Here is a 14378-nt window from a genome sequence, read left to right as displayed (position 1 = left end):
GAGAGTCTTACAGCATGGTGGCACTAGAAGAGCAGTAGCTTACCAAGTCCTCACCAGTAACGTGCTAGCAAGCAGTTGCCCATTTACAAACAAACAGAGCGACGTGAGCGTTCCGTTTTAATCCTCTGGCTCGCCATTTGTTAAAAGCACTGCCCATTATTACACACACAGCATGGGTGTCTTATTTAATTAAATCCTCTGACATGGAATTTGCAAACCTATTTATATAGCCCCTATGCATCTCCACACACCAGTCTGGAATGCTGTCTGCTGTACAGATTCAAAGTTTATCTGCAGATTTCTGCAAGTGTAGATGGCAGCATCCAGCCGGATGTGTCTTGAGCACATTTACCTTAATGTAGCAACATTTTTTAATCGAGTAAAACTCCAAACAATAAATGTTCCTGTAATCAAATCAAATGTGTGTTGTGTGAACGTGATTAATTGGGAAGGGTTTCCTTATCTGAAGTGGAAGAGGACAGAGTGTATAAAGCCCCCTGAGGCAAATTTGTGATTTGTGATATTGAGCTTCATAAATAAATGTGAATTGCATGAACTATTTGCAGAAGTGTAATTGATATATGCATGCAAACATGCCTAAATATGACTAATTAGGTGCAACCTTTGTTATCACAGTGGTGAACAGTAACAGTCAACAGTAACTTAGTTTTTAGTTTCATATGTTTGTAGTATTGTGTATTGTAACTGCCTGAATATCATTTTCTTGTAAAAAGGTTTGTTGGCAGGATTTCAAGTGCCTCGTAAAATGTAAATTCAACTTCATCTGCCTTTGGCAACATATTTTTGGTGCTAAATATTCATTGTATAATAAAGCCTCTTGTTTTTGTGTTGGGAGAAACTGGCCCGGATGCACTTCCTGGCATTTTAGGAAACACTGCCGCTTTCAAAGAAAAGAGAAGCTGATTTAACCGCCTATTGTTGAAGCCCACCTCCGGTTACCAAAATGGCAAAAATTAGATATAACCAGTTGGTCACATCCGTTTTCACTCGCTCCACAAGTCTTTGCATTTTTGCTCGCATCCAATTTAAGGGAAATAGAGCCCAGTCAACTCTGCTCAACCTAGACACGTTGCAGGTGTTTTTACTTACTTTTCTTTCCTGTGCCCTCATCAGGTATTCTTCACATGGGCAACGGGGAGAACGTCTTCATCTCCCAGCAGCCTCCTGTAATCGGTAGCGTGATGGGGAACGGGCGCAGGCGCAGCATCTCCTGCCCCAGCTGTAATGGCCTTGCTGACGGAAACAAGCTGCTGGCCCCCGTGGCTCTGGCGTGTGGCTCAGATGGAAGTCTGTATGTGGGCGACTTCAACTATGTGAGGAGGATTTTCACCACGGGGAACGTCACCAGCGTCCTGGAGCTCAGGTAACAGAGGAGTAGCCTACTAACATTCACTCAGGACCATGAGCTCAGATGGGCTTGCACACAGGTCGTAAACCACTGAGGTTGATTGAGATAGACAGAAACGCCCCAAGGCCCAGGATTGATGGTCCTGCCTGTCTCATCCACCTGTAACAGCTGCAGTTCGGCCCTGATAGGGGCTGAAGAGGATGTAATGGGGTCTTAACAGAAGATGTTCCAGGAAAAGATTAATTTCTCTTTTATCGTCAGCAAAGACGGAGGTTTGAGTAGATAAGAAATTAGTAATAATAATTAATTATTATTTGTCATGATTCTCTTTTAAATAAATCTGTCCACTAACAGACGTTTTGTTTTTTTAATTCTATCTTCTAACAACTAACATTTCCTCTCCTTTCTTTTCCTCTCTCATTTTCTGCTGCTCTCGGCAAACAGAAATAAAGACTTCAGGCATAGGTAAGCCAAACAGTATTTGCTCAAAATTAATATAGAAAAAGGACACAGTCCACATACTTGATGTCAAAGTGCCCGTTTGAGCCCATTTCAGACATGCACTTTTGAGCAGCTAGAAGATCATATCTTTAAATTTGAGCTGTAAAAAGCTGTAGATTTAGTAGTTTATTGGCGGTTTACGATCTTACTGAATCTCTGGATTCAGTGGCTTGCTCACAACAGTGCATTTGTGTGTGTAATTGCAAAGAGAGAATGCAGCCTATTGTTGGCTCAGTAGTGGCTGCACTTTTCCTCAGGATTGATAATGGGGGTCAAATAGCATTGACCAATATAGGCATGTAAGTATTGAGTCATCTAGTACTATGCTTTTTAATGTGTCCCTTTAATTAAAATGGTTTTGGAATTGCCATCTGTCAAGTAGTCAAGGAGTCAAGTGAACATTTCAGAGCGGGATATAGAAAATGCATTGCATTGCCAGTGTGTTAGGCTCACCTTGCTACATGCACTGAAACACAACAGCACGATAGGAAAGAAGTTTCATATCGCTCTAATAAATGTATCTAGGTGCGACTAAAAAGATGGCAACCCAGTGTAGATCTTATCTGTGGTTTAAGATACGAAGACCTAATTTTGCTTGGCAGGTGGCGGCAAGGGGAAATCTCTGCGTGCTGTCTTTAGATACCGTGTCTCGGGCAAAGGGCTATTGATTGATTTTCTATCAAAGGGTCTCGACTACAGCTGGGGAACATGTAGTCAAACTGAGGATGAAAAGCGAAGGGATGCAGGTCACTGGCCTCTATTTTCAACAACGGCCACATTAACAAAACGCTCAGATGCTCTCTATTGCTTTTCCCGTCTCTCCGCATCTATCTTTTTGTCAGTCTTCGTATCTCGGATGTCTTTGTTCACTAACGAGACGTTAGTTCGCTCACATACACTAACTTAAAACCGTTCCATACAGACTCATGCCGTGTTTGCTATAACAAATCTAAAGAAATGTCAAAGCGCCGTCCCTTCGCTCTCAGTACTCCTAAGACATTTACATATTAAAAAGGAGATTTATGTAGGAAAAACACAGCATGTGTCCGTATGAAACGGATGGCTGCCTCCTGTTCATGTGTGAGCTAGCGACAAGACTGGGAGGTGGGTGATCTCACTGCAATGTTCATTGACCCCCTACTAAGGATGTCCCCGTCCACTCCAACCGCGATCCCTCCGCTGCCGTGCCAGCATGCAGCAAAATCCAATTATCTTCTACAAACTAGATGTTGTCAGTGAATATAGATGGAGTATGTGGCCATGGCTCAAGGTCAGGGAATAACGCCTCATACTTTCAAACACTATGGGGGGACCAACACTGTTCTACATGCAACTGGGAGCTGATAAGGTATCAGCCGATTGCACATGGCAGATAGAATGCAAAGTAGAATCCAGTTATTGAGGCTTGATACTGACCTACTCTAAAACAGCAGTGTTGTTTTGTTTTGTTTTTTTTTCCTAAGCCAGCCAGTTGTACCTGGAATGTACTGTAGACCAACATATCAGTCAACTTGGTCAGTGGGCTGATTGTGACATGTGTGCCTGAGGTTTGCTGCAGTGTGCTGTCATCACTGATTCATTGAAGGTCAATTGTCATTTAAAGTTACGTACCGGAGTTGACAATCCCAGAGACCCACTGGTCTTTCTTTCTTGTTGTATTATAAAAATATAAGCTTTGGCCCTGTCATGCTGGCCATAAGCCCTTAAAGAACCCTGAAGGTTATAGTTGAAATTCTGTCTTAATCCACTTTGAATGACACCCTGCTGACAGGTTTCTGGGTAATGCTTATCAGGTCTGGCAGAACTGTGCTGTATCCTGCCCTGATAACGCTGGTCAGCATTAAGGTGACGCTAAACACTACACTGCTAAACTGGTTACTAATTCCTTGTTTTGTCTGACCAACAGTCAACAATGACAGGGAAATACTGCAATTTATCACATGAGCAAAGGTGGAATCAGCAAATGTTTTGATTGATGACTTGATAACACTTTAAATGATTTATATTAGTGGTGCAACGGATCATAAAACTCACGGTTCGGATAGTATCACGGATCAGAGGCACGGATCGGATCAGCACAAAAGAAAAAAGGGAGCAAATATAACTTTTCGATCTTTGATCATGTTTTTTTTGCCGCTGATACTAATTGCAGATCATTTATGATCCATATCAGCCGATACAGATCCCTTTGTTGTTTGATTATAGCAGCGGCTCTACAAGGCTCCAGGCTTTTTTGCCATCGTCCCAAACATCATTTCAACTGCTCTGAAGTCAGTAAAGCATCAAAAATTCTAAATGTTATCCTTTTACTTTGTTATAGTAATTTATAGTGTTTTTTCATAAAGGCACACAATTTAAATAAGCAAATAAAAATGTTATTGATTAAAACAAATCTTGTCATTAGTAGTTTTAATGTTGTATTATAAGTTGCTTAGAGTTAGTGTAAACGGGTCATAGTTCATCTCTAATATCTATTTATGTTGTGAAAACATCTCCTTCAAACTACTGGATTTATTCAAGTTTCTCACCAACACTACATTTTACGAGATTACATGAGAACACATCATGATAACGTTCTAATTTACCTTTGCCCAATACTCATTTTCACCGAACAGAGCCTGAACGCATCATAATGTAACTGAATGGAACTTCCGTTTGTTGTCCATTAGCCACTTTACCAGCTGTTCTCCAGTCATTTTCAACAGGGATTGGTCGTTTACAATGTAACCTTATCAGAGATCGGCGACTAGAAAGTATGAATGCCGATGTCCTGATTGCATATTTTACATAACATTGGCGGATAACGATATCAGTAAAACTTTAATTCACACTGTGTTGGTTAAGGTAAACTGTGTAATTAATTAATCCGCGGTTCACTTGTGTGCAGAACTGTGAGTAATCTGTACGGATCACGGATCGACAGCGGTCCGTTACACCACTAATTTATATGTATAATAGATTAGCTAACTTGTTGTTGGTACATTTTCTTACAATCAATTAATCAACTAATTGAAGTAGCCGAAAGGGATTATTGTGCTTTTCTTTATGTGGACATCATCTCTTGGAAGAGAGGCCCACTTATCCATGTACAATTAGTGCTTTGTACTGTATTTATGGGAACTCAGAAGATTGTCAAATCTGCCACTTTCAAAATGACATTCCTCTTGCATATCTTGCCTTGTCTTATAGTGTATACTGTCAATGGCTACAACACCAATTTAATACCCATCATGAGAATGAAAGCATTCAGTTCTGTAAAATGCCACCACCACCGCATTTATTTGTGTCTTTTTAACTTTACCACACCACAGATTATATGGGTTGAAGCTGCTGCGGTAGTAGGCTGCAATAAACCTAAGAATTTGTGCAGTGATGGAATAAAGGATGGAATACAGTTTTAATACTACTTGGTACTGGGTTATTTCAGTTGATGCCTTAAAGGTATCGAGTTCCGTTTGGGATGAGGTGTTTTTAGTTACAATCTGTCATGGTTTGATTATCCCGCAGAAGATCATGTCTTTATTATACACAGGAGCAGATTCCTAATGGAAATAGTCCTCCCTGCCACTTCATTTGTACTACTATGGATTTGTCTACCAACAGTCATCTTTGTTTTCTGTGTTTCCTGACACCTATATCCTGACTGGAGTGTGCCAATAGATTGCATGCGTCGCGCCACAGCAGGATTGGTTATATTTGTCTCTTTTGTCTATCTGTCAGGTTGGGCAACCTCCTGTGGATATGAAGGATTGCTTTGCTGACTTGGTTGAAGTTTAATAGGATATTTTTTTACTGTGCTGTGCCTGATGGACACATATGTGTGGTATTGCTTCAGCTGTGCATTTGGGTTTCTCTAAAGAAGTCCCAGGGGAACAAGAAAACTCACTCGTTTGTACCTCTATCCGCAGCAGTCAGACTACTGTATAGACAGACAATATTGCAAAGATTTCGTGGGTCAGGGATGAGGGAGTAATTAGGATTTGTGTCAAAGGATCCAATGACTGAGTAGACCCTCCATCATTGCTGTTGTTTAAATACTAGAAACTAGACATCTATATCTATACATGGACAGTGTTTTCACACATGACTACTGTGTATCGAACACATTTATAGAGACGAGTGGAGTTTCCACTCTCTTTTGACACCAGGGATTTCTAACTAAGCTGACTGTATTGTAGATGAGTTATAAGCTCCACCATTATGTCATGTTTAATCTCATTCTATTTTGCCATGTTTAATCTCATTCCATTATTCTTTTTCCGTGTCCATGGTTTAACTGTAATTGTCCCCAATTGACTCTCTAAATGGCTTTGAATCCATTTTAATTGAATTAAACAATGTTTCTTATTTGAACGCGCTGTAGCCCTTCCAGCGTTATTGACTTGGGCTTCTTCCTCCCCTTTTTCCCTTCTCTCAGCAACAGCCCTGCGCATAAGTACTACCTGGCCACCAGTCCGGTGAACGGTGCCGTGTACCTTTCGGACACCAGCAGCAGGAAGGTGTTCAAGGTGAAATCCATGAATGTTGTGAAAGATGTCGCCAAGAATCTAGAGCTGGTGGCGGGCACCGGCGACCAGTGTCTCCCATACGATGACGCTCGCTGCGGGGATGGAGGAAAGGCCGTTGAGGCCACTCTCACCAACCCCAGAGGTATTGTATGGAGGGTGTTATGATCACTGTAATGTGCTGTACCAAGTCAGTTTTGGGGTCTTTTTTCTTTTCAAGCTTGATAGTTAATGACATTAGTCCCAGAGGCTAGATCAATACTATATGATAATAGTTTTCATGCATTAAATGGTCTTATCAAACCTTCATCACTAACTACGTGTACATATAGCTCACTAGCTCAGTTATTTAAAACTACATTTTTTTATAGCATGCTTTTCCTTTTTGTTTCCTGGGGTCTTCTTTGTCTTCTTGTTGTTTCCATGTCTGGATGATGCGTTAGTCACTAGATCACATGCTTACTTGTTGTCCTCCATCGGGATGACATTGTGATTCATTTGCTCTGAAATAACACTCAAGTCCCACTAAAGAAAGTGCAGCACGTAGGCTACAGTATATTCCAGGTTTGCATTGAAAATAGAACATTTTGCCATAACTGCCGTGACTAGATGCGCATAGCTGCGCTGCGCATAGCTGCTTGAATATTGTCTGACAGACCTTGAAGTGATAGAAAAATACAGAGATGTGCCTGGCTAAGGTTAGTATTCTCCGCCTCGTTGTTGTTTCAGGCTGAGAGCATGAGAGAAAGAGTCTACATTGATGACATTTTTTGTTGTAATTGAATCAATACATACAGCACTCATCATCTATTTGATGTGTCTATTGTTCTCCACTATTGATTTTTTTGAAAAATCAATGCTCGCATTAGCTTTCATTGCCGTGATTAGTCTTTAATTTTTATTGCAGTGAATAGCGCTTAATTGTCATTTAGTGGTGCTCTGTCCGCACATTAAGTTGCAGATAAACAAAATAACTGATGGATATTTCCCTCTCCTGTCCATTGGGCGACTTTTTATTTGCAGGCATTACGGTGGATAAGTACGGTGTAATCTTCTTTGTGGATGGGACCATGATTCGCAGGATTGATCAGAACGGCATCATTTCTACTCTGCTGGGCTTCAATGACCTGACCTCTGCCCGACCTCTCAGCTGCGATGCAGTGATGGACATCTCTCAGGTACCACCTCTCTGACCCGGGCGGCCGGCATGTGTTGTCCTGTCTCTCAGCCTGCGCCAGTCTCCTTGACTGACCCCGGTCTTTAGGATGCTGACATCCCCGTGTGAGCTTTTGTGTCTGTAGCTGGAAGCTCCTAGCCGGGATCTAGCGGCCCTCGGCTTAGTTTTGATCCACATTTGTTTATCGGCTGCATGACGCCGGTTTTTAGATCCACAGGACTTGCAAAGGATAGGTAGAGGAAGGAAGTTAGAGCCCACAGGCACTCTGTTGGCACTCTGTTGGGATTCCACTGCCAGTTTTCAGGCCGAATTCTGTTTTCCTGTGTTCACTTAAGCTCATGTTAGTAAAGTTTCTGAAAATCTGAGTTGTCATGAATGAAGGCTGATGACTGAAATAGTTCAGTTCAGGTCAGATCAAGGGGAAGTTTTTAATGCAGCAAAGCCGCAAAAAACATTAAAAACACAATGTGACAATATGTGAAACTATACGTAGATTACACACAATTTACAATAGACTTTTTTTTAAGAAAAAAAGAATACGGACCAGATAAAGTGGAAGGCTTTAGGTTAACCAAGAGGCAATTTGTGCTATGGTTGAAATATGTACTGTTATTGCACATAGAATACATTATTATTTTAATATGTTGCACCTATTTTCTAACCAGAGAGGATGTGGAATTTACTAAACCGAGGATGGTCTGTATTTGCTTGGATTAACTCCATTGATCCTGAAGATTATGAATTCAGTAAAGCAGCCCCCAAACGCATCTGTGCCAGCTTAGTGAATTACAAAATGTAAATCATCTTATGGTTAATAAGCAAAGACAAAAAAAAAATGAAAATGAGTTCATTGGACTCCATCCAGGCTGGAGGAACACACAGGAACACAGCACCCCGGTACAGAGCAATGCAGAAACCAGAGGAGGCACTGTAATGTTAAGTGGTCACACAACCCCAAATGCAAGGGCCCGTTGACCTATAGCTGCAGGGGGATGATGACCTTTAACCTAGCTGGCTCTCGATTCATGCACACATGTTTTATGATGCAGGCAAACACATGTAGACACACACACACACACACACACACACACACACACACACACATGCACACATATGAACCAGACCGCTACCTCAGACGCACACTCCCCAGGCAAGGACACTGAGGTCACATCACCCTCTAGCTCAGTCACTTCCCTTTGGAGGTGACGAGACTGACTTTTTGCATACTCCAGCAGCTTTTTTTTTTTTTCCTGACATTATAATTTTCAACCCAGGTAGTTAGGGGTTGTTTTGCCATACATGCCATAGCAGTAAGTTATAATCCAAAAAACAACACAATTATGTATGTGTGTTGTCTACATTATCTTTAATTGTTATAGTTTTCCTCCCATGAGAAGAACATTCCCGGGTTTTAATGATAAGATTTGATTGATGTCCAAGCCCTGCACTGCATGCACCAGTCCGTTTCTTGCCCCATCCTGTATGTTATTGAGTACAACGACTAGCAAACAGGTCCTGAGGGGGTCTCGGATGCCAGCAGAGAGAAGCTTTCTGTGTGTCTGTGAAATGATGTATTCAGTGGAGGGAGCAAAGCCTCCAGCTGCCCATTTCCAGCCCTGGGGGAGCTCCATCCGCCTCATGACCTGTGCTTGCTGCTCCCTTACCCCCCTCCCCCTTTCCCTGCACACAAACACAAGCGCCTATAGATGCTCGCCATCCGTGCTCCACAGCAGCGAGGACACAGGCAGACTGACTGCAGCTCTACAACGATGACAAATCGCACTAGCACTGCCAGAGACACTCAGACAGTAAAAAGCATCCATTAAAAATTCATCCAGGGCACATAGCTTCCCACTTCAAACACTCCCCAATCCCTCACTTAGGACCAGATTTTCTCTGGAGAAGCCTCATCACAGTGGTCATTACTTTTGCTGTACCTCACCTGTTCTAGGCAAAAAATTATGTCAAATTATGTCTCTCTCTCTCGCTCTCTCTCTCTCTCTCTCTCTCTCTCTCTCTCTCTCTCTCTCTCTCTCTCTCTCTCTCTCTCCTGATGAGGTCATTGTTATCTTGCCACGCCATCTGTGTAGCGAGCACACTGCAAACTCACTCTTAATTCAATGTGCAACTCTGTAAGCTTTATTTCTTCAAACTTTTTATTATCATGTGAAACGACAAGAGTTTGACCTCTTCGTGAATCTTTTAATTTGTTTACACCAAGGCCATAGGTCCTCACCGTTTCAGAAATCTTTTTTTCCATTTTATCTTTCTCTTGAAAATCTTCTCCGCGCCCTCCTGCCGAGTTCAAACTTAAATAGAAGGAAACCATGTCTTAAAACAAGATCACTTGAACATATTTCAAGGGTGTTAGCAGCTTCAGAAAGCTTTCTCAAGGCTCTGACTGTGACATTCAATTCAAATCTGAGAAGGACTTCAAATAATGACACATTACTCTCCTTCAGACAGGCATCATGCTGGCAGAGTGAAGAGATTGCTAATGGAAAATGACATTACAATTCTAATACAAGTTCAATTCAATTTAAAAATAGTTGTGTTGGTGCAAATCCGTGGCTCGTTTCCTCGGGTGATGAGCGCATTTTGTTTTGTTTGCTGGCGGCGGCCGAGTCAGACAGGCACTACTGATAGCTGCCCCACTGTATAAAGGGTAGGGTATGATCGGGTTACAGCATATGGGACAGCAGCACGGGAAAAATCCCCTCATCAGTCAGAGTGGCGTGAAAACCTCCTTACAGGCAGCTCCCCCGAGCCACTCCACACACTGGCTCATGAAATATTTAGCCACTAGTGTTGACAAGAAATAGGTTTTAAGAAATTGAAAGTCTCCCCTTCATTTCCCAAGTAAATGTATTTTCTGCTCACTGAAAGAAATGTTTCCACCGTCGGTCCCCCCTCTGTTTGTTGTATGTGACCCAAGATATGTCCTATTATATAAACCTCCTCTGTTTTGTGGTGGATGACGGGGAGGTTTATGGGATGTGAGCTGTGTGCGATGCTCAAATCTGTTTTTCAATCAAAGGTGGACAAATGCTCTGCTTGTAGAGAGTGGCAGGGAATCATCTCCGTAGAATCCCTTGTCAGGTTTGGATTAATTGTTTTGTCAGCGTTACCCTTTGAATTAGAAAATTGCCAAGAGCGTGTAAATAAAAGGCATTATATGGAGAGCAGACTTTTTAGAGAGCTGCTTCTCTGTGCTCTATTAAATGTCATTACACAGAACACATTTTGTGTTTCAGGGGCCATGTGTTTTGTGCTGGGCAATGCAGAACAGCATGTCATAAGAAGTTGACTATAATGTGTTAGCCTTGACGTATTTATCAGTGAAAGCCATTTCTCGGAGGCATTTTTACCTTCATTTTTTTTATTGAAAGGTTTTTGGTGAACTTATTGTTAAACCACTGACAATAGGTCGATGCCGTCTTCATGGCCAAAAAGCATCTCCATTGTCCTTTTTTTGCAATTTGCTTCACCAGGTCATTATGACAAATTAGTCAAACACAGTAACAGCTACATCAATTTATTCACCTTCCCGTTTCCCGTTTGTAGGGGAAAGTATCCAAAACAATGCTAAAGCCGCCCCCATCTAATAGGTGCCCTAAAATCTGGACCTTTCTTTGTACTTTGGTCCAGATTTTAATTAGTTTCCTTTGATGGTGCTCCAAGGCTTCTATTGAAATATTGCACTTCATATTATGTTCCCAAGAGATCCCCCTGGGATCATAAGTGAGAGGGAGGCCGGTAAATTGGATCAATCTAATCATTCCAATTTGTTAAAAGCCTGATATATTGTTAGCTGAACAATAATTCATAATTTGGGAGGCCAGAGGCAGGCTAAGCTTTTATTTGGAAAGCGTGCTCCAGTTTCTTTCTCAAGGACTTATGCAATCTCTTGTCATTACAAAATTAATAACCCAAAGCAAGGAAAAATACAGGACTCAGAAGCCCAGTCCACAGGTATCCAGAGTTCTCCTGATCAGTGGCAATGTGCTTTTTCTCAGTTAATCTGATCATTTGAATGATCTCTTCTCATTTCCCCCTCCACTATTGTTATCATCTCTGATCTTAAAAATCATGTTTTTTTTTGTATTTCCCCTTTTAACAACTCACCATCTGCTATCTTCCTCCTTATCAGATAATAAATCGTTTCAAAAATTGTTTTTGCTTCCAGCGTAAGCTATGAGATAGCACACCTTTTTCACAGCAGCCTATCTTTTTTTTGTAAGCAGTTTTCAACAATTCTTCCCTTGAGGGACCGTTTTCCTCTGATAAAGTGAAAATGTGTGGATCAATAAAAGTATGGTCTGTTTTTTGTGACCCAAAGCTGATTTTCTTGGTGTTTTCTTCCTGTTAGGTGCGTCTTGAGTGGCCCACAGACCTGGCAGTGAGTCCCATGGACAACTCCCTGTACGTCCTGGACAACAACGTAGTGCTCCAGATCTCAGAAAACCATCAGGTCCGTATTGTAGCGGGCCGGCCCATGCACTGCCAAGTGCCCGGGATTGACCATTTCCTCATGAGCAAAGTGGCCATCCATGCCACCCTTGAGTCCGCCAACGCCCTGGCTGTGTCCCACAATGGCGTTCTGTACATCGCTGAGTCAGATGAAAAGAAAATAAACAGAGTACGACAGGTGTCCACCAATGGAGAGATCTCCCTGGTTGCAGGGGCACCGAGTGGCTGTGACTGCAAGAATGACGCCAACTGTGATTGTTACTTTGGAGACGAAGGCTATGCTAAGGATGCTAAGCTGAATGCACCCTCTTCTCTGGCGGTGTGTCCGGACGGTGAGCTTTATATTGCGGATCTGGGCAACATTCGTATCCGCTTTGTGCGCAAAAACAAGCCCTACCTGAATCCCCTCAGCATGTACGAGGTGTCCTCTCCCATTCACGATGAACTCTACCTGTTCGACTCCAACGGCAGCCACATTTTCACTCAGAGTCTGACTACAGGAGACCACCTCTACAATCTGACCTACACGGGAGCAGGAGATCTAACCAGCATCACTGATAGGAACAAAAACGTAGTGAACATCCGTCGAGACACAACAGGAATGCCTCTGTGGCTGATGGTCCCCGATGGACAGACATTCTGGTTCACCATTGGCACCAACAATGCCCTTAAAACTGTTGCTGCCCAGGGTCAAGAACTAGCTGTAATGACCTACCATGGAAGCTCAGGACTCCTCGCAACTAAGACAAATGAAAATGGATGGACAACCTTCTTTGAGTGAGTAATATTTAGAAGCATTAAAAGAAAACTCCTTTATATTCCTCATACCCAGACTCTTAATGCCAGTTGAGCTGATTATAGATTACTACTTTGCCCAAGAGAGCAACTAAATGTAAACGTTACTTCAACCCAAAAGCACGATAAGCACTTATCAGTTCAGGCAAGTTCAATACCAGGAGATCAGTCAGTAAGGCTAACAAATCCAAAAAGGGGCCGGCCAGATTTCTAAGGTCCAAGAAAAAGGCAAGCAGGGTCAGAAAAGGCGAATCCTATAAGACGGGCTAGGAAAGGCTGGGCAGGAACACACCAAGTGAAAGTGGACTGGTAGAAATACTGAGGGACTAATGAGAGAATGAGCAATGGGCGGGGAAGAACAGGTGAGGGGAATGAGGTGGTTGCAGGACGACAGGAGAACCAGATCAAAACAAAGAGGTGGAATTTATGGCTCTAAACATAGATCCAATATACAGTTTGTCATTTCTGGAATATCTGAACTGGAAGCTCTTGTGGTAGCACTTAATGCTAAGATTCTTTAGTGACAAAATGTCTAGAGTTAAAGAACTGTTTGACATCTTTTGAGTTTAGTATTTTGGCGCACAAGCAACTTTTTTACATGTTGGCGTCTATGTCACACACAATACAAGACCTGTGTGGCGTAATCCTATTTGCTGTTATCATACAAAATAGGATTACTGGATGATATGTTACCCATCTGCACCCTTGCTTGTAGTGACAAACTGCAGACCCTAGCCCGTTTTGGAGTTGTTAGGTAAAGGGAACAACACATATCTGCTGGCTGGCACATTTTACTCGAAGGTCTGCGACGAAGCCCCGGAAATATATGCTCAAAAAAATAGCCAGAGGCAGTAATAGGGAACAATTGAAAACGCTCCCATATGCTGCAGCGTTGGAGCTCAGGATTTCTTGGTCTCGTGACTTAAATGGAGCAATTTGTCCCTTAGCTTAATATACTGTTCCAAGGGACACTGTCCTAACTGGGTGTCATTCCAAAAAGTGTGATTAAGCTGGTCACACATCTGTTACACCTCGCTGGAGGAATATAACACTCTGACACGTAATCAGACGCTCTGTTTAATCTGAGCAGACATTTATCACCTGTGTTTGATTTGGTCGTCACCTGAGACGGTTGCATAAGCATTTCTCAAGGTAGAGGGAATTGCCTACGGCTTCAACAAATCCAGCGGGTGGCTGGAATTCTGAATTATTTCTCTCCGTCTTCCTGCAAAATGGCTGCTGTTAATATCGGGTTTGAGAACACTCTTCCCGATGACGCAAAGAACAGACAGAGACGTTATTGCACCAGTGACACTCAGATTTAGTTTTTTTTTAAGCTGAAATGGTCACAATGGATGTTCAGGATATCCTGAATTTCTCAAAAGTCCCGGATATGAGCAACCATCCATGTTTCATTCAGGCCCAATAAAGAGTTTGTTTTTCTTGAATAATTCGTTTTGAAGGTCACTCCACCGTAATTTGCTATCATCCGAAATGAAATGAAAAGGAACCTCCATTTATCTCGCTCAGCAAAGTGCACTGCTCAACATTTTAGCCATAT

At 42.2% G+C, this 14378-nt stretch overlaps 1 protein-coding gene across 9 annotated transcripts in view; it reads left to right on the top strand.

Annotated features, from left to right (window-relative positions):
• tenm4 (teneurin transmembrane protein 4) overlaps positions 1 to 14378 on the top strand; it is a 149768-nt gene that overhangs the window by 113554 nt on the left and 21836 nt on the right. For 5 of the 9 annotated variants that reach the window (XM_068714158.1, XM_068714142.1, XM_068714125.1 and 2 more), the window contains 5 exons: positions 1135 to 1384; positions 1814 to 1834; positions 6288 to 6520; positions 7399 to 7553; positions 11922 to 12799. In XM_068714158.1, the coding sequence (XP_068570259.1) occupies positions 1135 to 1384; positions 1814 to 1834; positions 6288 to 6520; positions 7399 to 7553; positions 11922 to 12799 (1537 nt within the window). The remainder of the gene's footprint in view (positions 1 to 1134; positions 1385 to 1813; positions 1835 to 6287; positions 6521 to 7398; positions 7554 to 11921; positions 12800 to 14378) is intronic. The other 4 variants (XM_068714176.1, XM_068714166.1, XM_068714134.1 and 1 more) reach the window with 1 other exon arrangement.

Source organism: Cebidichthys violaceus, unplaced genomic scaffold (genome assembly GCF_023349555.1).
Source record: "Cebidichthys violaceus isolate CVI_PGR_0920_01 unplaced genomic scaffold, fCebVio1.0.p SCAF_1, whole genome shotgun sequence".
NCBI lineage: Eukaryota > Metazoa > Chordata > Actinopteri > Perciformes > Stichaeidae > Cebidichthys > Cebidichthys violaceus.
Note: the sequence above shows the minus strand (reverse complement) of the source record. Positions and strands in the feature narration are given on the sequence as shown.